General features: G+C 41.6%; 1 protein-coding gene across 2 annotated transcripts; it reads left to right on the top strand.

Moving 5' to 3' along the window:
• Nucleotides 1–1,388: 1,388 nt before the first annotated feature.
• kmt2bb (lysine (K)-specific methyltransferase 2Bb) lies at nucleotides 1,389–26,191 on the top strand. 2 transcript variants are annotated; one of them, XM_084358620.1, is made up of 36 exons: nucleotides 1,389–1,725; nucleotides 3,266–3,344; nucleotides 3,469–7,023; nucleotides 7,133–7,302; nucleotides 7,426–7,542; nucleotides 7,804–7,990; nucleotides 8,435–8,666; nucleotides 8,760–8,827; nucleotides 8,903–9,160; nucleotides 9,327–9,433; nucleotides 11,083–11,193; nucleotides 11,551–11,664; nucleotides 11,841–11,987; nucleotides 12,070–12,162; nucleotides 12,266–12,383; nucleotides 12,488–12,601; nucleotides 12,879–13,063; nucleotides 13,273–13,374; nucleotides 13,574–13,684; nucleotides 13,834–13,910; nucleotides 14,121–14,344; nucleotides 14,439–14,542; nucleotides 14,663–14,800; nucleotides 15,025–15,183; nucleotides 15,278–15,395; nucleotides 15,496–15,574; nucleotides 15,670–15,830; nucleotides 15,924–16,091; nucleotides 16,232–19,412; nucleotides 20,310–20,410; nucleotides 20,493–20,630; nucleotides 20,809–21,061; nucleotides 21,456–21,563; nucleotides 21,878–21,961; nucleotides 23,270–23,399; nucleotides 23,517–26,191. In XM_084358620.1, exons 1-36 carry the CDS (start codon nucleotides 1,420–1,422, stop codon nucleotides 23,790–23,792), a joined length of 11,673 nt encoding a protein of 3,890 aa, XP_084214746.1. In that variant the 5' UTR covers nucleotides 1,389–1,419; the 3' UTR covers nucleotides 23,793–26,191. The 2 variants fall into 2 exon arrangements, with proteins under 2 accessions (XP_084214746.1, XP_084214745.1); XM_084358619.1 differs by having other exon boundaries at nucleotides 1,389–1,749.
• Nucleotides 26,192–27,259: the final 1,068 nt, after the last annotated feature.

Here is a 27,259-nt window from a genome sequence, read left to right as displayed (position 1 = left end):
TAGCGGCGTGAATGACACGCGGCCCTGAGTCATCACTGTGTTACTGAGCCCATGCGTCTTCCTTCTTCCAGTCTTTATCTTTAACAATCCTTTAATACTGATGAAGCTCTAGTTCAGATTATTTTCTACATTCTGTGTCCTCACAGGACTCTTTACACACTTTTTGTCTAATTTGACAGAGGTGTTCATCAGGTGGCCCAATTTTGCCAATCTGTAATCACACTTAACATAATTGCCATTTCATCTTCAGAGCTGTGGGGGGTGATTCAGGGGTCTGAAACTAAGGCCCAGGAAAAATATTCCAAACAGACCCTCTTATTTTCTGTCAACATCAAATTATCATTGAAGAAGAGATTTTGCTTAGTTTCTTATAGTCTATAGTCTCTTTTTGGGTAACAATAAGGATGCATACTGCCATCTGCTGCAAGTGTAGGCCCCATTGCATAATAATCTCCCTTTAGATGTTTAGTACGACTGCTTTGATTGATGATTCAACCTTCTTTTCCATAGACTATATCACTTGATCTGATTTGATTGTGATTTCATTTCAGAGCCACCTTTTTCATTTTTCAGTTTATTGTCACTGAAGCAATTTTAGATAAACAAGAAAAATGACCTAATTACCCATTCTGAACTCTCCTATTCCCAAGTTTTACTGTTCTAGCTATGGGAAAGAATTATATAAATCTTATCTGATAAATCTCATCAATCTGCATGAAGGTTGTTAATTAAATAAATTAATCATTTGAAAGCTTTAGATAAAACGTCAAAATTAAGATATACATTTTGACTTTTTATCCCATAATCATGACTTTATACCTCATAATTTCAACCTCTCTCATATCATTTTGTTTTTCTCCTCATGATTATGACTTTTATCTCACAGTTATGACTTATATCTCATTATTTTGACTTTTTAATCTCATAATTATGACCTTATACCTCATAATTTCAACTTCTATCCTGTAATTATGTTTTTTCCTCATAATTATGACTTTTATTTCATAATAATGACTTTATACCTCATAATTATGATTTTTATCTCATAATTATGACTTTATAGCCTACCTCATGATTTCATATTCTATCCTATAATTATGTTTTTTCCTCATAATAATGAATTTATGCAATAATAAGAAACACTTAAACTGGCCATCATCAGCGGGATTAAGAGTCATAAAATAAAGCTGACTGATCTCTGTGTGGCTCAGTGGCAGTCTGAGATGTAATGCGTCTAGATTTCTGAATGGAGAATTGACGTACTATCACCACCAGAGGTCGACCCACTCTTTCCTCTGGAGACTCGCCGAAAAAACTCACTTTCCCTTGCAGCATTGCGCCTCCCCCCCTCCCATCTCGCGCCTTCCCTCTTGTCTCTCCTCGAACTGCTAGCCGTCGGTGTGTGTTGTTGTTGAAGCAATGATGGCGGCAGCGGGATGCGGATCAGCAACCGCGGCTGCCGTAGGAGGCCAAGGTGGAACCGCTACGGCCAGAGGTCGTTTCCCCGGTCGGCCTTGGTCGTCACGCAGTCGTTTGCGCTCCGAGAAGCGATGGCAACTCGGACGATCAGGCTTAGAAGCTGATGATGTGACTAACGGAGGGCCAAGGCCCGCAAACCTGGTTCTATCGTTAAACGAAGACCAGTCCCACTTACGCTTGCTTGGGATAGAGGCGAGCCACCAGACCCTTGGCCAGGCTGGATACAGCTCTAGTGGGAGTGAAGAGGTGAGGTCCCAAACCGAACCAGGAGTTAGTATCTTTATTTCATCTTTTCACATTTTGTGTGATCGTTGAATGTGTACGAATGAGTGCTGTCCACAGCAGTGTGACTGGTTAGTGCCATGGAGAAATGTCAACATCCCTTCGCTAGGCTAACGTTAACTTTAGCGTCAAGCTTGGTGAGCTAACCGTACATGCTAACGAATGTTAGCAGTGCAGCTTTCCATGACATTTAATGAACAGTCGCAACACAAAATACCACTTCAACAAAGCAGTAAAGCAGTTTAAGTTACATTAACACTGTTCCCTCACTTGTTGTCATGTAAATTAAAATATTTAAGCTTTAAAAAAAACACGAGTAGAGGATATTTATTTAAAAGGACAGTGAGTGAGTACGCCAATTTGTAAACAGGGATCGCAATTATTTCATGTATGGCCCGCTCGTTACCGGGCCAGAGTAGCAGCTAGCTAATAGTAGCGAACACAAAGAACGGGAAGGCTAGCGCCTGTGTACTCTACACATCGGCTAACTGCTAACTGCTCTGTTTTCAGAAGCTGCCCAGATGCGGGCACAGTTGTCTGCCCTATTAGTTTTAATAAAACAGCACGTAGATATATAACAGGGTTGTATTTGTCTGCATGCGTTTATACATTCACATAGCCAAGTTTTAATTTAAGCTCGGTAGCTTCTCTGCAGACAGAAGTGACGCTTTCGGCTAATTGCTAGCTAATGTTACCAAGCACGACAGGTTTAAATGGTGGTGCAGAAGTGTGCCAAAGCCAGTTGCACCCTTGTTGTTAAAACTAAAAACACACTGCTAGTACACACGTAGGCTTTAATGCCTCGAGAATGAAGGCGTTCGCATGCTTGTGGGTCACAGCTGCGAGCATGAGGAAGAAGTACAGTACTTGGAGGGAATCGTAATTACAGACCCAGCTAACGTTATCCTTGTAGGTCGTGTAGGTGTTCGCTGCTTAGGAGTGATTTGCACAAAGGTTGTAGTGATCCGAGTTTGTATGAGGTGGTAAATGATGTAGATTACATGCAGCTGCACCATGAAAAGCTCAGGAAGAGTTTCCTCGAACAGCTAAATACATTTTTCGTTGTTAGTAATGCAGGTCCCAGTCATGTTCAAGGCATTACAACTCAGATGAGGTGAATGAAAAGATTTGGTTTGAATGCGGAAAAAATGAAAGCAATTGTCCATTGTCTGTCATTGATATTATTGCTGTAAAGTCTTAATCAGATAACCTGTTTTTATTATTTGACATGTTGATCATATTTGCTAAGACACCATTACATTGTTATGCTAGGCGTATTGATAAAATCTTAATTGTGCTGGACACAAATCCATTCCTCATAAGGGACATTCAGAGAGAGCTTCAGTGTACCCCATCTGCTTAGTGTGTGCAGTGGTAACTAAGGTCATGCTCTGGAGTTAAAAGTTAATACTTACATTTTTTTGTTTTTTGCTGATGGTTTGGGAGCCTCCAGCAGAGTGGTGTTTAGTTGCTGCAAGTGTTAATTGCCTTTATATTTCTTCAGGGAGATGACTTCAGAGGATTTGAAGCTGAGAGAAAAGGCTCCAAAGGAGGTGTATATTCACGACAAAACCCTTCCAAAGGTAAAGGCAAATATATTACTGCACCACAAAACACATTTGATGTAATTTTTTAAATAAATCACAAATTAAAGTTTGAATTAAGCATGCAGCACAATTTAATTAAAGAAATCATTTATTTTTGTAGGTGATGCTGTCAACACAAAGTCTAAACGACAAAGTGAGAAGCTACCGCTCAAAACGCCAGCAGTGGAGGCAGCTATCACCCCACCTGATCCTGTAAAAGATGTCAAATCTTTGGAGGGAATACACAGCTTATCTCCTGAAACAGAGCCTGCAAAGGATTGCAGGAAAGGATCGAAAGGAAAAAACACTATGGATCGACAGTCGACTAAAAGTGGAGCCTCATCAGCAGCACCGAGGATTACTATAAAGTTGGTGGCCAAAAAGAAAATAAAAACCATCAAGGAGCCTAATAAAAAATCTGGGAAGAAGTTGAAGATGAAAGGAATTCAGGATCAGCCTCAAGCCAAGGACATTCAGGGTGACCAGATTTCAAGTGCTCATGTCAAATTAAAAACTGAACCACATGAGGATAAACATGGCACAGAGGACAAGGGAGGGGGGACTGTACCTGCAAGAAGGCGTGGAAGATCTGCTTCAAAGACAGAGCCCGTCTGCCAGACGAGCGCCAAAGCTGTGGTTGATGACCAAAAATCAAAAGATAGAAAATCAACTGATCTACTCAACACTGTAAAGGAGAGCGGGACGGTAGAGCCAAAAATGAATGCAAAAAAGTCAAAGCATAAGGAAAGTGTGACAGAGCAAAGTTCTGAAGTTAGTCAACAAGTGATACGAAGGAGCAACAGGGTCACTTGCCCACTCTCTAAAAAAGTCTCAGACAGCGCAGCTGAACAAGAAACGCTGAGTAAAAGTGATGCCCTTTTGGAGGAGTCAAAACCAGAAGTTTCGAAAACAGTGGAGGCAAATCCATCAGCGAGAAGTGACAGGCGAAGGCAGAGCAAGAGGCTGAATAAGGATACCACGGCACCAGAAAACCACGGTCCATCACCCACAGAGACTGATAATTTGGCTGCACAATGCAGTGACAATTTGTCTTTGAAAAATGAGGAAATGAGGGTCCCAAGTTTAAAGTTGAAAAAGGTCAGAAACCCAAAATATGATGCACCACCCAGTGAGAAGAAGTCCACTCGAAAAAAGAAAGTGAAAAAATTTGTCTGGACCTTAACATTAGAGAAAGGATTGACTCGGACACGGAGTGCAGAAAAAACTGTCAAAGTAATAGAGAAGACTTTGAGAGAAGTGGATCAGTCCACTTCTTGTGACACCAGTGTCAACAGGAGTTTGAAGGGGGTGGATAAAAAATCTAATCTGGATAACTCAGCCCCACAAGAGAGTACAAGCGTGGACCAAAATGAGACAGATTCCCAAAACACGGCTGAAGAGTCATTTGAGGAAAAGTCCACTTTACAGGTGGAAGTTGAAGTGCAGCACATAAATGAAACACCTCCACAAGAAAGTACAAAAACGGATTGTGGCAAAGTCCCACCTCTTCAGATCAAAAAGGTCTCCTCTCCTGGTAAACACAAAAGCTCAAAGCCCTCCTTTTTAATTCAGCAAGTTAGTCCTGTGCCTGAAAAGAAAGATGATGTTCCAAAAGACCTCATTGAAGTTACTGAGGATAAGTCATCATGTCCGGATACTGAAGTCACGCCAACTAGGAGACTAAGGAGGAGAACATCAAGCTTAGATTCACCACAGACAAAGTCTGTCAGTCAGAAGCCAGCGACCACCCAGAAACGGAGGTTAAGAGCGAGTCCCAAGGTTGAAGAAACTTTGCAGGTGCATGTTGAAGATTCTTCTCAGGCGTCAACTGAAGATTCCAGCTCAAACGGTCTTCCTACAAACTCCTGTCAGGTTTTGGCTGAGGAGCCCTCACAGGCGATCAGTGTAAACTCCTCTGAAGTTCCAGAGAAGGATTCCTCAAAGATCGCTGGCGATCCCCTACAGGTGCCAGATGAAGTTTCTCAGCAGAAGGTGGAGAATGAGGTGGAGAATGAGGTCGAACCACAGATCGACGAGGCCAAACCAGTGCCTGTGCCTTCCAAACCTAGAAGATGTAGAAATAATAAATTGGGGAAAAAGAGGTCCGTTCAGAGGAAGAAGGCTGTTGTCTCTCCTGAAACTGCTGTCAACACAGAGTTGGCTACAGCTGAAGCTACTATCACAGAGGCTGTGCTGAAGGAAGATACTCAGCCTTTAGTAACAGAGGTAGCTCAGTCAGAAACAAAAGACTGCACACAGCCTGAGGCCAAACAGGACACTGTGTCAGTGGAAGAAGAGCAGATACAGCCACCGGTAAAAGAGGAAACGGACATTCAGTTGATAGATAGTCAGCAATCGGTAGTGTCAGAAAGTCAAGTCAGTGATCCAAAAACACCGTGCCTACAAAAGAAATCTCTCAAAAAGATAAAAAAGAGGCGTAAAAGTTTGATTGGGCAGCGTCCGAAACACAGGCACAGGAGCAGAGATGGGAAGTTTGCTCCACTTAAATATTCTGAAAATAGTCCAAAACCCGTTGAGGAGGAGTGTGACATCTCCACCCCATTGGCAGCTACCACACTGGCCCCAAGCTCCAAACTTATTGGTATTCATAAAAAGTACAAAAAGAAACAGGCAGGTCTTCAACTGTTTGGGACTAAAAGGCCAAAACCGCAAGCTAAAATCATTTCCCAGCTCATAGAAATAGGGCTCGAGAAAGATAGTTTGAAGCAGGAAGAAACGGACACACTGGTCGACGGGGCGCAAGCAGATGTTGTAGATGCCCAGCCTGGAAAATCAAAGTTTGTAAAAAACATCAAGCACTTCATTATGCCAGTTGTAAGTGCCAGATCCTCACGAGTGATCAAGACCCCGCAAAGGTTTATGGATGACGCTGGAATGTCGGTATTGCCTCGGAGAAACTCTCCAAAGAAGGGCCTACAACTGGGTTTGCCAGTGCGTCCAGGAAAGAGGCGAGATGAAGGTACAGGCAGAGCAATATCTCCTATCCTGCCAGTTGATGAGGAGGACATACTGAGTGAAGCTCAGTTGGATGTTGATCTGTTTTCAGCTCAGGACCTCGATGAGAACCTCGATATAGCTGAAAGCTTATTCTCTGAGAGAAAAAGTGGCAAAATTGAGAAGAAGTCTCTTCTGAAGAACTCTAACTTCAAGTGGCCTGTGCCAGAAGAGTCAAGCGAGGAAGTGTATACACTGGACAAATCTCCAGAGAGCAAATGTGAGGATCTGTTTTTATCTACACCAGTCGATAAGCCCACAGAACTGTCTACTGACCTACTGGATGCACAGAAAAGGAAAAGTTCCCCAAAGTTTAACAAACAAGCAGCTCACCTCAAGATTTATCAAAGGCTAAAGAAGGCACACATGGGACTTCCCAAGAGCAAAAACACAGCAGAGATGGATTGTATAAGTAAACCCCCTCAGCCTCCTGTTGATTTAGCAGAAGGACTCGATGATGAGGCCATGAGCATAAGCCTTAGGCAGCGGAATACAACAGCAGAGAAGGACAAATCCAAGCTGAAGATTGAAGACCTCGATTCTCCTGGAGTGGTGAGAAAAGTTTCTGTGTGCGTTAGGGCTTTAAACTCCAAGTCCCATGCATTTCAGCACGGTAAAGAGGAGGACTTAGCAGGGCAAGAGACGGCCCAACTTCACTCAGGTAAGCAGAATGATTGAAAATCATCACATTATTTAATACTTAGCAAACAACATTTGTTTTACTACTCACTGTGGACCAAATATTGTCATATATTACTTTATATCCACAGGAGAGCTGCAGCCACAACAGAACTCAGGCGATTATCTTGGATCTGTGGAGAAGGGAGCTTCACAAAGAGCACGCCTCACTGGTGCAAATAAAAGAATGTTCAATCTCCTCAGGAAAGCCAAGGTCCAGCTCATTAAGATCGACCAGCAGAAACAGCTTAAGTCGTCAGGGGTACGATCACGATCACCACAAGCTCAAGTTCTATGTCATTATTAGATAAATATGATGTAATAGCAGCTGTCGTAGATGAGAAAAACTGTATTGATATCTTGTTTTTGCCTGTTACCCCTGTAGCTGTTATCTGGCCCAACTGGCGCCAGGTCTCGAGATGTGACCTCTAAGAGAAGGAGGAAGCAGAGGGTTCAGCTTGATGCTGATGTTCCAGTCAAGACCGAACCACCACAAGGACAAGTAAGTGCGCAAATCCAAAGGCCCAAGGCATAAATTGGTTTTAACTTAAAATCTTGTTTCTGTCTCTGGGTTCACCAGTCTTAGTTGTTGTTTATTTAACCCTCTGCTGTAGTTGAAACAGGGCAAAAGAAAACTTCTTCTGTTCTGTTATACTGCACTAAAATATATGACAAATTATTCAGAACTGAAAAAAAAAGCCCATGTTCAATTCCAGCCCCATGTACATCATTGCTTCTATCCTGATTGGACTTTTTTGTCCAGCCGCAGCTCTTCTCCCCGCTGTGCCAGGAGTTCCGTAGAGCAGGAGGTCCGCGTATCAAGCATGTGTGTCGTGCTGCCTCAGTGGTGCTGGGGCAGCCTCGAGCTTTAGTGCCAGATGACATTCCCAGGCTTAGCGCCTTGCCTCTTCATGAAAGAACTGGCATTTCCCCTTCAGACAACACTAAAGGTGAGTGTAAACTGACTGGCAGAATTATCTGGATTTGCTTTCTTTAGACATTGAATTTCGAATAACTTGAAAGTGATGACTTTATGGCAGCAGCTGTAGCTTCTCTATCCTGGCAGAGGATGGAGAAATTATATATATATATATTTTTTTTTTTGCAGACAGAAGCATTGAATCAGAGTAATTTATGATTAACCCGTCAGTATATGTCCATCAGCTTATCTATGATGTTTCTGAACTCGTATTTTTATCCCTTTATTTGTGGAAGGAAAACAAATATTTGATTATATATACTTAGAAAAGTTTTAATAGACAATATATTAGTTACTGAGTGTGAGTCCAAATCATATTTCTGCAACCAAATTATCTGCTACTGCGACCGCATCCTGAAACATGAATAATCAACTACTTAACTGACTTACGGATGAATGTGTGTTGTTGCTTCAGATGTCGGGTCTCCCTCTGAATCAGACAGTCCTGGGCTGTCAGATCCAAAGGTCACCAAGGTCAAGAAGCCGTCGAATTTTGTGAAACGGAAAGGACTCGGGCCATTTGGTTATCGCTCTCGAAGGTGCGGTGTATGCAAAGGCTGCAACCACGAGGACGACTGCGGCAAATGCATGAACTGCCTCGACAAACCCAAATTTGGTGGTCCCAATACCAAACGACAGTGTTGTGTGTAAGTTGACCGATACTTGATTCTTAGTCGTAGGAGGAGCTCATCAGTGTTAAAAAATTATTAAGAGACTGTTTTTTTTCCTTTAACCACAAGGTATAAGAGATGTGATCAAATTGAAGAGAGAAAAGCACGCAGACTGAGTGGAAGAACTGCACCAAAAGGTAATTTCTGTTGCTGCAGTACGGACATTCAATCGTTCGTTACATGTCAGTTAAATGCCACTCCTTTCTTTTTAGGTGCCTCTAAGCGACGGCGGTCCTCTCTCAGCGGGGGTCATTCGAGCAATGACGAAGGGAACGACGGTGCTGCGGACTCGCCATCTGGTCTCCATGGTGACAGCCACAGTCCGTCTGTAAGGAAGCAGCCGAAGCGCGTTGTGAAACCCCGCGTCTACTTCGATCTGGTGGACTACGACTCCGATCTAGATGACAAAGCTTTCCAGAGTTCTGCCTCGCCAGCCAGGAGAAGGGGTGCTGGACCCCGTTTCAGTGATGGTAAATTAACATTCAGGAACCTGATAAGATAGATGCTCAATACGTTATGAATATTTTTATCTTCAACACCACAGATGATACGCATCTGCTGACATATAATATAGAGCTGTAGTCTTTGTGATGTGCCTTGTTATCTTTATAAGTTTTTTTTTTCTGTCGTCTAAAGACTTTGTGTCACTGGATGGATTCCTTGGAGACATTTCCGATGATGAAGTCAGGCATCGAAAGTCCAGTTCACATCGTGTACCAAGTAGTCGACGTAAACCTGAGAAGGTAAGTAATTCTGAATTTTATTAACACAGCTTGTATTTGTGGCCGTTTTGTTTAGTGTTTGATAAGGCTGTGCAGCATTTTCAACAAGGTCTGCTGGCCAGCTCTGGCACACTGCGTTGATTGATCCAAATTATTACATATTGTCACAATCCTGTGACACCAACCTGCCAGTTTTGTCTCTGAGAACATGCCAAATACAGTGTCGCTGTTATCCTGCCAGTTTTTGGCTCCTTCATTCCTTCCTGTTCCTTTACGCAAATCCAGGACATGCTGTCCATTTCTGCAGTTTTATTTTTTCCCAAATAAGGCACTGGTAGCTGTTGGTTCTAATTCTTGTTCAACCACTCCTCAACTAAGGTGTATAACACTGTGGTGCCTTTCCAACATCCATTCAATCGAACTACATTGTCTACTACAATCTGTACTCAACTATGGCTAATGTGTTCACATCCATTTTCACATGGGACATGTGCTAAACTTGAGCTTGATTTATGGTGGTGTGTTAAGGGGTTTCTTCATAGTTACTGAGCCACACTATCTGCGCCATAGGCTAACATGCACTTCCTCAAAAATGTAAGTACATGTCATAGCTGTAGCGGTTACAGCAGTGCCACATGGAGACCACAAGAGCTGTGATTGGTCATTATGTGCTGCTTGTGTTTTCTCCTAAAAGTTTGATTTTTCATGAAGTTAAAGAAAGACTCTAGACACTCTTTTGAGTAACACACATCTAGCAAGGAAATCTCCCCTGCAAATCCAATGATTACTGAGACCAAAATAATATGATTGAACATAAACATGTCAATTATGTAGCAGTAATCACACATTCAGTAATGAGACAGAGGAAAAGAGATGTTAACTGGATGCAACTTTAGTTCTAGAAGTACGTCATGGCCCAATGTTATTTCATATTAGTAAAAATATAGAAATATCGATAAATATCAGCACTGAATATTTCAATACTTATTTTCCACATCGATGCTGATGCCAGCTGTGCTTTCTCGCTCTCCACCCGCTCCAACAGCAAGTTAGCACACACACCACTGCAGTGCCCACATAGTTCTGCCGCCTCACACGCACTTCCCTCAAATGCTGTTGTGCTTATCACACAGTACACAAGCCACAGTACCACAACATGTTATAGAATATCAATATTTTCCAAGGCATGGTATCAAAGTAATCTAAATTTTGGTATCATGACAACACTACTACAACACTGCGTACCACAAAGTGAGCGAAGGCATGTAAAAACGGTTACTGTTTGAAATGTTATTAAAGCACAATATGGCCAGATCAAGAACAATACATCCGTCTAGTGTTGCTGTGCTGCTATCAACAGGTGAGCTATAAGTCTAAACCTATGCTGTAGATATCCACAGTGGAACTTTAAACCCCTTGCATCAAACATAAATAAATCCACTAAGCAGCAGGTTAGTGCCGAGTAATCCCTGGCCCACACGGAAATATCTTTCTTTTTAACTTCCAGCTTTGCACAATGTAATGTGACACTTTTTTAATGAGATCACAAAAGACAAAGCAGCAAAACTTTGAGTCCTGATATTCTGGCCCAACTGCTCATGTATGAGAGTTTGTATTTAAAAGCAAGTGTGTCCATTACTGCCCACATTCATGTTTTGGTTGTTTCCCAGGGTCCTTTGGAGCAGACTCCTCCCAGCGTCCTGGCTGCCCTGGCCCATGGATTTGAGCAGAGAGAAGTCGAGTGCTCGAAACCTACTCACAAAATCAGGGTCGACTTCAAGGTAGGTCACTTGTTACAATACATCACATGGATTGGAATATAAAAACAGCTTATATATGATGAATGATGATCAGTGGTTAATGTCAATAGTGTCATAATAGAGTTGCACATATCATAAATTATTGCCATTGTAGTTGTTATTTTTGTCCACTAGAGGTCCCTGTTGATATTTTTATTGCAAAATGGATGTACAGCCTGTAAATACTGTGATCATGATGTAAAGGATTACATATGTATCTGTTTTGTTTTCCTAATGTTATTGGTCAGCAGACATACTCTAGTATTTTGTTGGTAACTGCAGTGAGCAGTCTTTTCTCAGCTGTTAATATTGTTGTGTACATGGTGTGTTTGTTTTCAGGAGGATTGTAATTTGGAGAATGTCTGGAATATGGGTGGTTTGAGTATATTAACCTCTGCACCGCTCATGCCACCCTATGTCTGCTTCCTTTGTGCCAGTAAAGGGCAACATGAGGTAACTACTTGATTTTGCTCTGTTTAATGGAAATAGTCCATGATCACATGATCCATGTGTGTCGCTAGTGACTGACAATGTTTTATCAGCAAGTGGAGATAAAAACGACAGTAAATCTCATCATCATCATCATCTCATTTTGAAATTCAAATGTTTTTGTGATTTTCTTTTTCCAGATGCTGTATTGCCAAGTATGCTGTGAGCCTTTCCACCAGTTTTGCCTTGATCCAGCGGAGCGCCCCTCTGAGGAAAACAAGGAAAACTGGTGCTGTCGCCGCTGCAAGTTTTGCCATGTGTGCGGCAGAAAAAACAAGCAGTCAAAGGTACAGCGGCTTTACTCCATTTTACTTCTTCATGTTAATGCAGTTCAGTCTTTAAGCTTTACACTTTTCATGTCTCCCTCAGCCATTGTTGGAGTGTGAACGATGCCAGAACTGTTATCATGCTTCCTGTCTGGGACCCAACTATCCAAAACAAAACAAGAAGAGGAAAGCTTGGGTAGGTTCACGCTTCTTTAAAACTCATGTATGTTCAATGAAGCATTGTGAGGTTTGAGTACATTGATTGCTGCGCTGGCCCTAATACAATGGTTTGTGTGCAGGTCTGTATGACATGCATCAGGTGTAAAAGTTGTAGTGTCACACCGGGGAAGAGTTGGGACACTGACTGGAACCACGACAAAGGACTCTGTCCAGATTGTTCAAAACTGTATGAGCTTGGTGAGTATTTACCTTCAGTACATTTGCTCATCTCACAGCTCTTTTATAATCTACCAACATCACTGATCTATGTTGAGGCTAATCTCTTCTTTTCTTCTCATAAGGTAACTACTGTCCAATCTGCTTCAAGTGCTATGAGGATAATGACTATGACAGTCAGATGATGCAATGTGGCACCTGTAACCACTGGGTGCATGCCAAGTGTGAGGATCTAACAGGTGATTTTTATTCTCTATCTTTCTGAGGATGAAAGTAGTAAGTAGTAACCATTAACGCTAAAGCTGTGTCAAACTTAATTAAATTATGAAGTGTAAGGTCGCAGGTGTATTAAGGTATATTTGCATAACTTAAAACAAAGTAAAGGGAATAAAAAGGTTGTACTAAGGATACTTACTTCCTATTATTTTCTAAGCGTGCATACAAAGCCCTGCTTCATGTAGCAGGGGCACATGTAGTGCTTTTCACTAAACCTCCATTCCTGTAAACTAATTTCAGATGAGCTGTATGAGATCCTGTCCAGCCTGCCCGAGAGTGTGGTGTATTCCTGTCGGCCGTGCAGTGTGACCCAGCCCAGTGCCTGGAGAGAGCTGCTCTACATTGAGCTCAGGGCTGGGGTGGAGAAGGTGTTGGCCTGCTTGCTTTCCTCCACCCTCACCCAGCATCTTGTAACCTGCTCACAGGTAGGAGACTCAACCTTCTTTTTAATGAATTAAATGTACAATGATGTGACAAATAAGACAGTTACATGATGTGTTAATGTTAGAGTGCTTGCAAAACTTAAATTTCATTAGATGCCTTTAGAAGAATGCTTTACTGCTCATTTATATTAATCTAACTTTTGTGTAAATACTGATGTGGGGTGTCAATTATGGTTTGGTTTCTGCTGCAGTGTGAGAAATCGGTTGATCCCGACAGCGGGATCGAAGGACAACCAGCCTGTGACCTCCGAGCTGTAGGCAAGAAGTTTGACAAAGGCCTTTATACCACATTGGTGAGTACACAATCTCTCCTTTCTGTGTGTTGGGTTTTAGACTGTTGGTTGGACAAAAGTAGTCACTTTGGTCTCTAGGTATTTTAATGAGCATTTTTACACATTTTTTGACATTTCATAGTTGAAATTATTAACTGAGTTGTTGAAACTAAGATATACAGCCTAATCGATATGAAATTAATTTTTTGTTGTTTTACAGAAAATGTTCCATGAAGATGTGGTTCAGGTGGTACGAAAGAGGCTTGAGCAAGAGGAGGATCTTCCAGAGGAGCAGAGACCCACTGCCCTGGCTCGCTCTTACTACTTAAAGGTGCTGTATAAACAAAAAAAGTAGCACTCAGATTACTGAGAATTGTCTGTAAACATTTTTTCCTACTGTAAAAGTGATGCTATGTAATAATTTGTAGGAATGCAGGTGAGGTAGCATTTATAAGTGACTGATGTGATTTTTCTCTTTAGCTCCTCGAGGAAGTATTTAATTGGTTCAACAGCCAAGACCCAAAGGTGTGGAACCCTTGTACCAAAGACTTGCCCATGTGAGTAATGGTTTCCATTTACTGCTTTGTATACAAATGGTAATCAACTTGATTATTACTCAGTGCATATATGGCAGGTTAGTCCTTCATCATAATTATCAATTTGGTGTAGTGTATAACTACTTATTTACATGTATGAAAGTTGCAAGCACTGTAGAGTTTTTAAAGAAATATTGATTTGCTTTTAATCTCTTGAACTTTCTTCAATAGGGGGATGCTGTCCAGTGCTGTTCATCCTCCTACAATGGAGCATGTTTATGCCCAGTGGCAGGAGAGAGAGGAGCTCTTGTCCATGGCTCCGCTGGGGCTCCTGCAGGAGGACAATGGACAAAGCTTAGATTTAAAGGAAGAGGAGGCAGTTTCTCCAATGTCTGGGGAGCCAACAAGCCGAAACCACTTCAAAACCAGCAGGGCTGTCAGGCTCAAATTCAAAGGTAATGCTGTCAGGGGAGATGATAAAAAATGTTATTTTAAAAAAAAAAAATCTTTTGCATTGTTAAAGTCTTTTATCTATGTTTTTATATATAGGGAAAAGGGGGCGGCTTTCAAAAGCTGATTTTGATACCGGATGGTCTAAGGATGATGAGAGACAGTGCTCTTTGTGCCAAAAATATGGAGACCTCAAACCTAATGTAAGTAATGCATTAAACATTACATTTTGAATACCCAACCCAATAACTAAACTGATTGTAAATACTGTGCATATGACAATGATTGTTCCTCACAAATTACTTTATGTTGTTGGTCCATAGGAAGCAGGCAGGTTGCTGTTCTTGGGCCAAAATGAGTGGGCACATGTCAACTGCTGTCTGTGGTCAGCTGAGGTGTTTGAGGAAGATAATGGCTCTCTACTACATGTACACAGTGCTGTCACAAGGGGCCGCCTGATGGTTAGTTGTTAATCTATCTTTAAATGGATTTATCTGTCAGTTTAATACTGTGTAGTCCCACACAATCTCACTGTCAAACTAAATAGATATTGATTTTTTCGAGAGTGAAACAAATAGCCACAGATCGTAAACAAATACACATTCCTGTAATTGACTGCTTTTCCTTTATTACTGACTCTTCACATTTCATCTTTTGCCCACATCAATCTCTAACCCCCTCTTAGCGGTGTGAACGCTGCAACCAGACCGGTGCCACAGTGGGCTGCTGCCTGACATCTTGTCAAAGCAACTATCACTTCATGTGTGCACGCTCCCGTCACTGTGTGTTCCAGGATGATAAGAAGGTCTACTGCTACAAACACCGGCATCTCATCAGTGGCACTGTAAGTTCTGCTCATTCATCTTGTCTCTTACTGTATCAGTTTAAAGGTTTGTAATTCTGGGATTTATTATGACTCATCTTCCTTTGTTCTACAGATGATAACTGGTCAAGAATTTGAAGTAAACCGCAGAGTGTACGTGGATTTTGAGGGCATTAGCCTCCGCAGAAAGTTCTTGACCGGACTGGAACCAGAATTAATCAACGTGATGATTGGTAAGCTCCTTTCTTTTCGGTAGTTTCCTAATCACTCTAACATTTACTAATATGAGCTTATGATTTACTAATAATTGTTATCCACATTGTCACCACACAGGTTCCTTACAGATAGACAGACTGGGTGTGCTGACAGAACTTTCAGCCAGCAAAGGACAACTGTATCCTGTGGGTTTTCAGTAAGTTGCGTTTATCTTTTCAAACATGTTAAATAAATAAGTCATGTTTGCAACATGGATGAAGGACTTTTTAAACTTTGTTTTTCCTTCCTAAGGTGCTCTCGTTGGTACTGGAGTACAGTAAATCCATTGCGCCGGTGCAAATACACATGTACAGTCCGGGAGGTCCGACCTGTTCTCCCTGAGAAGCCTGTGGAGGAGATGCCTAACCAAGGAGACAATCACACGATTGCTCACAGCCCTTGTCCACTCCCTGGTGCGTATTTTACTCCTGTAAAAAAGCAGTACAACAGGAAGTGAGTTAATATAGACACTAATGGTTTCACAAACTGTTTTTATAAATCTTTAGAGTCTGAAGCCCAAGAGACTGATATAACAGAACCTCAACCCCCAATGGACGAAACCTTTGTCCCTGGACCTCCCCTTAAGTCAGATCTCGGTGCAAGGCCAAAGATTCCCAGCTATCCTCAAGCCAGGCGACCAGCTGGAGGGATGTCCCGACCTCTGCCATCCCCAGGTAAAATATATAACATTTATTTATCATAACATTTTGGGGATTTTGAATACAATTATTTAAATTCACTAATGAAAAAATATGTTGATCAAATGAAAAGCACAAAAGTCTAAAGCTGTGGATTCATTTTGATTTCTTCGTAGGGCTAACCCAGCTGAAACCCCACCACATATTAACCATAAGCGATCTGGAGGACACTCGACGAGTTCGTCGCCACAACCCACACTCACAGACAACAGGCCCCCGCAGTCACATGCCCCCCCCTCCTCTGGGCCCTCTGACTGGACCGATCACCCTCCGTGCCGGAAAATCCGTTCCAACTTCCCCACTGTTTCCACTCGGTGCTTCAGACAACCTGATAAATTCTCCAACATCCCGCCCAGTCGGAGGCAGAAGTGCTTCCTCAGTCCGATGCCCTGGAAACACAATGACTCATTGTACTTCATCTTTCTTTCCCCAGTCTACCTGGCAGGATAGTGCGGGCAGCTTTCCCTCTCCAAGTCTGTCTTTCTCTCCATCTGTACAACATCTACCCAGACATCGCTTGTCATTTGATCTCAGCCAGTCAGACTCAGTCGAGGTGCCGCACAATTTCTTAGCCTCACCAGAACCTGAGGATGTCTCTCCAGCAAATGGTACATCACCACAGGGGGACTTAGACCAACGGAAGGGTGAGGAAGAATTTCCCTATAGTTCATTTCACAAGGATCCCAGCTTGAGTCTCGGCCAAGAGATGAGGGCAGAGCTGGAGATTGAAGAGACACTCCTGAATGAAGGTGTGGCAATGAACTGTGAGGGGCAAATAGTGGTGGAAGGTGATGATCAGGAGGAATTTTGGGGAAGAACCCAAGAGGTAAACAAGAGGAAGACCCTTGTTGCCAACCTGCCACGGTCTGCAGCCTCAGCCAGGGATGACTTGGGCAGCACCTCCTCTGATGATGATATGGAGCACTATTTTGACTTCTCGCGGACAATAGTTAGCTGTCCTTCATCAAAAGATCGTTCCAAGTCTCCCTCCTCCCCTTCCTCGCGGCCTATGGCTCAGCTCGATGGTGTAGACGACGGTACAGAGAGCGATGCAAGTATAGTGAACAACGATGGTCAGAAAGTTGAGGGTTCTAGTCGAGCTCAGATGCCAGCCAAAAACCTAAACAATAAAAATGTCCCTGAATCTGAAACTGCAAACAACACACAGGCGGTTCAGAGTCTGTTCCCCGAAGCATCATCCAAGGATAAGCACACAGATTCCTCATCAGTCACCCTCTCAGTTGCCAGCAGAAGACCTACAGATAGTTCAACTCCTGATCCGCCTAAATCCTGTGATGCCAACCCATCCAAGAAGGACAATATGGGATCTGTTTCTCCACACATTTCCAGAAACTCTCCACTAAAAGAGCAAAGCTCTGACACTCCTTTGTTAAATCAGGAGACCGTGCTTCCTACTCCAGTTCACGATGCTCTGCCTAACTTACTCACAAAGGTGCCTGAGATCTCTTATTCAGAGGACTTACTCCAGAGTTCCAGTTTAGGTTTTGCCTCTGGAACACCTCTTGTTCTTGAGAGATGTGACACAAGTCCACATTTAACTGAGATGGTTCCTTTGCTGGAAGGCACACAGTCTGAATCTCGTAAACCCCTGAACTCAGAGCCTGACAGCAGCCACTTTGTATCATCAATTGAGGGGTCTACTGTGTCGATGAACCATGCAACAGCCGATGCAATGGATCCCTCATTAGCAAAATCTGCTAATAACAGTCAGGGTACTCTGCTGGATCTTCTTCAGCCCTCCCCCTTAATGTCTACGGATGTGCAGAACTCCTCTCGAGGCCTTGTAGACTCCCTGCAGATGTACTCCTGTTTACCAGGTTTCAGTCAGCCTCCCCTAACAAGTATCACACTTCAGCCAGTAACCTCCTCACAGGACGCAACAACCTTCTCCTCCATGGAGCCTTTGTCTACTAAATTTACCACACTCAGTCCTGTCGAAGATGTGACGCAAACACTGCTAAACGTGGCCCCTCAAAACGATCCAGTGTTATCAGCTACGTCAGGCACTTGTCTCCCAGCAGGAACTAGTGGAACAATCACTCTACCCATCTACTCCACACAAACACAGCCAGCGGGTTCAACAGCTGTTACCATTGTTTCTTCCTCTGCACCAATATCATCTCTTTCTGGACTGACAACACAGTGTTCAGCTGCTCCAACAACAGTCCACACCACCTCAGCCCCTGTGATCGTAAATGGTTACAGCTCTTCATCCGTGCAGAAGGAAGCTACATCTGGCCACACAATCTCCATCAACTTTTCTACACCCAGGCCAGCTTTAGAACCCCAACACCCAGTGGTTCCCCAGGCTTTACCTGGGCATGCCATTCTGACTGTGAAGGAGGTTGGAGGTCCAAATGTGGATCCTACACCACATGTCCTGCTGGTGAACCGTCTTGGGCAGATCTTTGTGAAGAACCCAGAAAGTAACACTTTTCAGCTGCCCACTCCTACCTCCCCCTCTTACAACTGTGTCACTCAGATCGCCAGCCTTTTGCAAAGCAATGCACTGTCAGCCACACTAGCAGCAGCTGGTAATATGACTGCTCCCCCCGCCGTGGCCAGCATAGCAACAGCAGCTCCTCCAACGGTTACACCCACAAATCAGAATCCAACCACAATAACACAGCTGCTCACTCACAATAACAATGGGGCAGTGGCATCAGTTAATGTGAAGAAGCCAAGGAAGACTGCAAAAACATCAAAAGATGAAACTGTTCCAGAGTCGAAAAAATCTAAGAAAAAGAAGGAGTCAAGTGCATCCAAAAAATCCAAGTCCTCCAAGGCCTCAGGGCAGCCTGCTCCATCAGCTGAGAATCCTCCCATGACTCCTGCTGAAAGTGCGCAAGCAATTATCAACCAAGCCATGGCGAGTAACTACACCCCCAAGTGGAGTGGGCTTCGAACACTAAGCCCTTCCTCACTGGTTTTGCCACCTGGCCTACTAATTGAACCGGAACCCCCAGCATTGCCTCGCTCTCCATCACCAACACCAGCTCCCCCTCCGGCTGCAGCTCCGGCTCCTGCACCACGCCCTCGCACCCATGTCCGGATGAAGAGAGTGTCTTCGCTTTCAGACCGTATCGTCACAAAGAAGTGTAAAGTTGACTTCGTACAACCGGAGCCCATCATCGAGGAGGAGGAGCGCCGCCGGCCTACCTTTGCAAGCATCTCCAGCAGGGCGTCCGGAGTGCGCATAAAGACCCCAACAGTGAAAGGAGTGCTGAACCTGGACGAGTTAAAGGAGGAGCATATAAGCGATACTGATAGCTCAGGGTAAGATTTAATTTGTCTTAAATAGAGCTGCAACTGATGATTCATTTTTCTTTTTTTCAAAGCAACATTATGTAGAAAATGGCATTTTGTCTGATTTGGCACACCGTTTCCAAACGCAACACCAGTGTTGTAAAGACAAATCCCAGGTCTGTAACACTTTGTCAGGCGTGATGTAGCTGCCAACTACAAACAAAACTCATTACTTCATAACAATGTTATGTGTTGAGAACTTGTATCTTGAAGTAAACATTTTGTAACGCTGTGATCCTCCCCTCACTGAAGTTACATAGTGCAGAAACAAGTGATGGGGGGGGCGGAGTGACTGAGACAGATGCACCATTCACCTTATTATGAGAGACATTACCATCAAAATTATTTTGAAGCTTTCATTTTAAGGTAAAAAAGTTAAACAATGTTGCTTCAATTGACACAGAAAAGCAGCAAATTAGCACGTTTGAGTGGCAGGAAAACCAAATATTAACTACCTAACCCATTATCACTAACTTCGATCAGGTAATAGGCTAATTGACTAGTTGTTGCAGCTTTAATCTTAACTATGAGATGTAACCTGCTGAAAAGGAACACAAGAAGTAAAAAAAAATTGGAGTTAATGTGAATGTACACACTTGTAAGAGTTTGTTGCACCAATGACAAGTTATGCTGTTTTTTCCGCGATTTCGTTAAAGCTTTCATTTGATTTATGAATTACATATTTCACATTTTGGGATTATGAGACAATTGCAGCATCAGTGTTCACTTTGTGGTTCCTGGAAACAGTTAATTGCATTAACATTGAGTGCATTTGGTGACCAATGGAAGAAAATTAATTTTGTGTTTAAAAAAAAAAAAAAAAAAAAATCTGATTTTAGAAAAACTTCTGTTTCTTATCTCTCTCAGATCAGAGCCTTGGGATTATATGTCTCGGGGCGAACAAGGCAAACCACATGCTTGGGAACCAGTGGGACACAGCACCCTGACTGACTGGAAGAAATACTCTGGTATTCTTGAGTTTAAACTGCTTAATTTAATGATTGCTGTGAATTGAAAAATATTTGCGCTCAACAAATTGTATTTCATTAGGCGCCGATTCTACTTCAGATGAAGAACCACCACCATCTGACGAGGATGAGGAATGTCACACAAGCAGAGAACAGCCACACTTGAAATTTGAGATAACCAGTGATGATGGCTTCAGCGTAGAGGCAGACAGTATTGAGGGTAAGGCTAATACTTCATACAAAATATTTCTCACAAATGCCCTTAAATAATCTTGACAGTCTCAGAACCAATGAAATTTCTCAAAATAATGAAATTAGTTTCATGATATTGTAATTTTGTCACCACTTTTGTTCAGTGCGTTCTTTTTATGACACCTAATTCTCAATTCTCCCTTCAGTGGCTTGGAAAGCAGTGATAGACGGGGTGCAGGAGGCACGAGCAATAGCAAGGTTGAGACCTCTGACCTTTCAGAGAATCACCGGTGCCCGTATGCTGGGTCTGGTCCATGACGCTGTTTTGTTCTTGTTGGAGCAACTTCAAGGAGCCCATCGCTGTCAACGGCACACCTTCCGTTTCTTCAAACAGTTCAGCCAGGAGGATGATCTTCCTGTCAATCCCAGTGGCTGTGCGCGCTCCGAGCTGTACCTTAGGTATGTAGACCAATTACTGTTACACTAATGAATCTTCAATATATCAAGTTGTTCTGGTTAACATGTCTAGTGGTAAATTGTAGTGTTTTCAACATCCGTATTATCCTTAATGAGAACACAGAAATGACAGTCGAGATGGGCACAGAAATCATTTTGATACATTTTCATTCTCTTCTTCTATCTAGTTCTTCTTATGGATCTTGAGTCTTTACTGAATCTATTATCTAATCAAAATTTGGGTGGAAAAAAAATTGAGTACAGGTGATAGAGGATTGCAAATGATAAATTGTGATGTTTTAACTAATTTTTGATTTTAGTTTTTCACTTTTTAAATGTTGATTAATGTGTCCATACCCATCTAGACCTGATACCATTTTCTCTTTTTTCCTAACAGGAAGTCCACATTTGACATCTTTAATTTCCTGGCTTCTCAGCATAGACAGCTTCCTGACATTGGGCCTTACGATGATGAGGAAGATGAGGTTCTTTTGAAGTCCACAAGGTCAGGCTTCACACAGTTGTAGATGTTTCCTGGGTTAAACGTTGTCTTAATACTTCAAAAAGCTCTTTGCTGTTTCATTCTTAAAAAGAAAAATTCTCTCAACAGTTTTACTAAATTAACAACCTACTTCTGAGTCATTTTTTTCTGCAATTTTGGTATTGAAACTCGAATGGTTAACTTTAAGGTGAAAGGTTGAAAGTTGTCTATATATATTTTTTAAATACTTAAACCATTCAGGCCATTTTGTTTAAAAAAGTTGCAAAATAATCTTTTCTGGATGTTTTTGGTGAATCATTGTCTGCTCTCTCTCTCAGACGGGCCACTAGTTTGGAGTTGCCCATGGCCATGCGCTTCAGACATCTGGAAAGGACTTCCAAGGAGGCTGTTGGCGTGTACAGGTCAGCACAGAACTACATTTGCAAATTATATGTAACGCTTAAAAACTATTAGCACAACAATGTTGGGTTTGTAACTTCTTCGATGGGCACAATTAAACTATAAAACACATTTGAATTTTCTAAACAGACATTTTGTGACGGTTGTGTCCAAAGTGACTCAAACAAGAAGTTGCAATCACGTCTTTTTGGAACGTTGTGGTGACAAAAACACCTCAGTGCAAAACGGTTTTAATCAAAGACTCATCTTGCCTTCTTAAGAATGGAAGACAGCAATTGTCAGACTTACATAGTGTGTAAGACAGGTGTTTCTAATCAATAAGTCTACAGACCAATCAGCATGAAAATACAATCCACAGAGATGCAATTCATAGCCAAGACTACATTTTGGAAGGTAGTGGTATTTATGAAAAATAGAAAAACAGTTTAAAATATATAATGTATTCTGTTCACATACTAGTAATTTACCTGAATTTCACATGCAAAGATTTTTTAAACGAAACCTGCACCTGTGTGAATGTGAATGTTTTAATCTGAATCTGGTTTAGCATCAGATAACACATGACGATAACATATGAGCTCTGTCCATTGAATTCAAGTGCACGTCATCTAAATTTAATTGCAACTGCAGTGCATTCAAGATTTATGGCAGTTTATAACAAAAGTGCAACTCCCGCAGGAGCTGATGAGTAACATTCTGGAAGCGATCCAAATGTGTCATCAAAGCAATTTGGGGGAAATCTGTGGGTGGAGTAGTGGAAAAAAATGTACTGTAGATGATCGAACCAAGGCGTAGTATAAAAACAAATGGTGTACAGCCATTGCTCTTCATCATCCTTGTTTAATGAATGCAGCATGATTACCTTGTTTTTTTCACATGCCTCTGGAATCTCTAATTGACTACAGACTTCTATTGTACAGATGGTGCAGTTAACTTACAACAGCTGTTTCCCACATGTGCCATTACTTGCGGTTGCAGAAAAAAGATAAAACAACTTTGAAAAAGGACAAAGAGTCTACTGTGTTTGCAGTTCTGGTGGTTGTAGTTGGGCAGAAACATTTTTGACCAGTATCAAAACATCTCAAACAATTTTTTTTACTATATTTATTAGATATGATATATTTGTTGGTGTGCTAGCCCACTGTTTGGGATTTTATTAATTCAATGATGGAATCCCTTTTTTTCCCCCGCTGTCGTTTGCTAGAATGAGTCGAGTTAATAATCAAATGATCACTGTTGACCTCTTGAGCATCCAGAAAAATAAACATGTCTGACCTAACCAGTACTGACTTTTGGTGTCTCTGTTGCAGGTCTGCCATCCATGGGCGTGGTCTTTTCTGCAAGAGGAACATTGAAGCAGGGGAGATGGTTATCGAGTATGCAGGCATCGTCATTCGCGCAGTGCTCACTGATAAAAGGGAGAAGTACTATGACGGCAAGGTAGGTTGGGTTTCTGTTTCTGTGATCGTTTTCATTCGGATGTAGGTCAGTTATTGAGGGCTAAAGTTGAAAAAGGTCAAAGGATGTATCAATAGCTTTCATTGTTTGCCTTTGCAGGGTATTGGCTGTTACATGTTCCGCATTGATGACTTTGATGTGGTGGATGCAACCATGCACGGCAACGCAGCAAGATTCATCAACCACTCCTGTGAACCCAACTGCTACTCGCGAGTGATCAACGTGGAAGGCCGGAAGCACATCGTCATCTTTGCTCTTCGAAAGATCTACAGAGGGGAGGAGCTGACTTATGACTACAAGTTCCCCATTGAAGACGCCAGCAACAAACTCAATTGTAACTGTGGGGCTCGGCGCTGTCGCCGTTTCCTCAACTGAGTCATCCCTCGTAAAGAAAGGAGAGGATCCTGTTTACTAGTAAGCCTTAACTTAAGGTGGCACTGGATTGGGCTTGGGGAGGCCGCGGGCAGTCCGCACAGCAGGGGAATTAGCCACTATGAGACCGGTCAGGAATATTTGGCGGCTCAGAAATGATATGTGGACATTTTATCGATTGGAGTAGAAGAAGAAGAACCTGCACAGAAAATGCATTAACTTTCTGAAAAGTTTCTTGCCTGATATAAGTTCACAAGGTACTTCTGCCTGTGAAGAGTTCAGATGTACAGCTGGCACAGCGGTTCATATTGTTGAGGAAGTGGTTTAGGTGTACAAGACAACTGACTTTTAAACCGGATGTTCAAAACATAGGGGTTTCCTGGATCAGTATGGATGACACCAACAGAATTTCTTCACACGTCAAGCCTTATCTGTTTGAATCATGTTTGTGGGGTGGGTGGTATATCTGTCTATAGTACACTTGTAATCATGCTCCATCCTCCAGTGATGGGTACATAATAGCCCCATCCGTGCAGTGGTGAAGTCAGTTCTTGAGCCATACATTTACCCAAACCTTTATTTGTGTGTTTTATCTTACATTTAACACTTCACACGTTGTTAATATTTGTTCTTTTTAGACTTTTTTCTTTTTGTGAATAACAAAACAAACATGGTGCTAAGCTTTCAAAGGTCTTTAAAGTCATTAGTTGGACTAAGGTGTCCTGCAAATCAGGAATCGTTTAGCTGTTGATTCACCCTGCTGAGACCATTTCTCTTAAATTTATGCACTCAAGCAGTACTCTTATCGTCATTGGAATACAAAGTGTCTGCTAAGTTTCACACTTTAGATCATACATCTGCTGTTTTTCACCTGCTCTTTCCATTTTGAGTTTAAAGTAGGTTATTGCCATGTAACGGTTTCAGTCAGTGTCATATTTATGAAGACAGAAACATGTCTTTTAAGACGTGCTTTTTTTTTTCTTGATGTACAGTGTATGTAGCAAACACTACCCAAGCCAAAAGTGAAGAGTTGTGGTGAATATCAGTTTTTTAAATATATATTTTATTACTCTCATGGCAGATGCTCAATACCTATTGCAATAAGACTTTGCTGCCCTACAGTTGCACATAAATAACCATCAAACATACAAACTATTGTCATCATTGTGAAACTCGTTACAGTTTATCTCTTAATCAGGGAGAGCACTGGTATAAAGCATAGCCACTGAGTGTGTGTGTGTATTCAGCTCCTGCACCAGGCTTGTTGAGACTTTGTAGATGTTGCTGTTGCAGAGAACATTGAGTCTAAAGTGGAGCTGAGAATGCACTCAGCACCTTAAAATAATGTTTAATGTTGTTCTTAGTCGATGTTCAGCGCTGTCATTGATGAGGCTTATCTAATTCACACACTGTTCAAATTGGTAGTTCTATTTATTCGTGTTTAGATTTCTATTTTTAATGGTTAAAGGTTGTGCTTTGTATAAACGGTGGCAGTCTAGTGTATTAGGAGACCTCCCCCAATTGTATCTCTTTTTTTTGTTTTGTTTACGAATGATGTCCTTTTTGTTTCAGTAATTTACTTGAATTTTCTTTTGGGGCAGTTGTGTCATGCATTTAAGCCTTTATGACAGAAATTGTTCTAAAGCAGGTATTTTTAAAGAATCATTTTTATTTTATTTTTTGTTATGGTAGATTAACTGACGTCTTAGAATCAGCCACAGGAGTAAAGTGAGCACTGTTTGCCTCCCCAAGCCCATGATCATCTGTTTATTTTCCCCCCAAACCTTTTTCTTTTCAGACTTATTAGAGCAAATTTGCATCATGTTTTGTCCTGATTTTATTGCCCTTTTCCTTCTTGCATGTCCAATCACTGGGATGGAGCCCAGATTAACTTGTGTCAATCACCTATCTGACAACAAGAGCAGAGTCACTCCCAACTCCTTGCAAGGATTCTACCTCAGCTGTTTATACAGATGTTTGGGAATACTGATGCAAAAAGAGAGGATGATAATTTAAGTGTAGGTTGGTTTTAATGTCCTGCAAAGCTGGTGTGTGTGCGTGCGTGCGTGCGTGTGTGCGTGCGTGTGTGTCATGTTGTGTGTATGTTTGCAATGAAGGATGCAAAGCACTAGTCAAAACCTTAAGTTATCATGACCATCTCTCCCAGAATCTGTTAAGAAAGCTGTATGTTATATATACACATATATAAAAATAAATATATATATATAAATATATAGTAGGGTTATTTTAAAGTAAGTGTAAAAGACATACAAATGAGAAAATATGTGATCTTTAAATTTACGTCTTTGTTACCATGTACAAATAAACCTTGAGTTTGTAAATATTTGTATACATATTTCTAAACCTGTTTAATTTTTCTATGCACTTTTTTATTTATAATGTTATTTGCTTAATAAAGATGTTAAGATGTTTGAACAAATCATTTTTTTTATTATGAAACATCAGTAGAAAATAAACTGGAAATATGATGCAATAATTAACTGGAATGTTAAAACAAAATGAACGTTTGTTGAATAATTGTTCATTATTAGTTGTGAACCATTATGATCATAAATCATGTCAACAATGAAACAAGAAAGATTTAAACTGTGGGATATTTAGTTGGACAAAAAAAGGAAGAAAAGGAGCAGTTTAATGAAGAAACGTGAGAAAATATCAGCTTATAATGTTGACTACTAACGGCAGAAAAAGTTGTCTACTGGCAGCTGCGCTTGTTCTGTCAGTGTGACGTATGAACCTCTTTCCACCTGCAGAACAGCACCAAGCTTGTACCCAGTTCCAGAGTAGCTGCCAGTTGAATCTTTTTTGTGTGTTATCCCAGTAATTACATATGTTTGCACATTTCCATGACTCACAAGAGACAAATTAAAGTTGCAATATGTCGAAATCATCCACCTGTCAAATTGCTACTCCAAACAAGTAGGGGCACAGCATACCACCAGTGTAACCGTTAACTGTAAATGCAGTTAGCTAGTTAGCTTCATGCAGCTGCTACGACCAGGACTCTCGCTCTGGAGGCAACAAAAACAAGACTTTGGGCGCCGATCAACGCCCTGCTCTGCCAGAGGACTGCAAGCTGCTATTGTGAGAAAAGAATGGGCCGGGGATAGTTTGTTAGCATGCTAACTTCAGTAGATATCTGCAACACAGTTGCACATTGATGTCGTTGACATAACATTAAAAGTGTTATTTCTTCACTTTTTGTTGATAAATTAATAAGATAAAATAATTTAGTAATTTTAGTTTTAGTTGTTTCTCTACCGTAGGCTACCTTTAACAAAAGAATGGTCTAACTTCGAAGGAGAAATCCTGATTTGTAGGCCCATTTCGTCCCTCTGCAGGTGTTTGTGAAGTTTCACTTTATCTTGTGGGTTAATTTTGTTATGCTAAAAATATATAATAACAACATTGCAATTACAGACATTGCATCTTGTTTTTTTTTACTAGCA

Source organism: Pagrus pagrus (assembly GCF_965226575.1).
Source record: "Pagrus pagrus genome assembly, chromosome: 7".
Taxonomy (NCBI): Eukaryota; Metazoa; Chordata; class Actinopteri; order Spariformes; family Sparidae; genus Pagrus; species Pagrus pagrus.
This window is presented reverse-complemented; position numbering and strand designations above follow the sequence as displayed.

What these genes read in the sequence shown, in the direction of transcription:
- kmt2bb (XM_084358619.1), top strand. Translation starts at nt 1,420, where the DNA reads ATGATGGCGGCAGCGGGATGCGGATCAGCAACCGCGGCTGCCGTAGGA. An exon ending in CTCGCTCTTACTACTTAAAG is followed by an intron (nt 13,685 to 13,833) that starts GTGCTGTATAAA and finishes TTTTCTCTTTAG; the next exon opens with CTCCTCGAGGAAGTATTTAA. An exon ending in TGACTGGAAGAAATACTCTG is followed by an intron (nt 20,411 to 20,492) that starts GTATTCTTGAGT and finishes GTATTTCATTAG; the next exon opens with GCGCCGATTCTACTTCAGAT.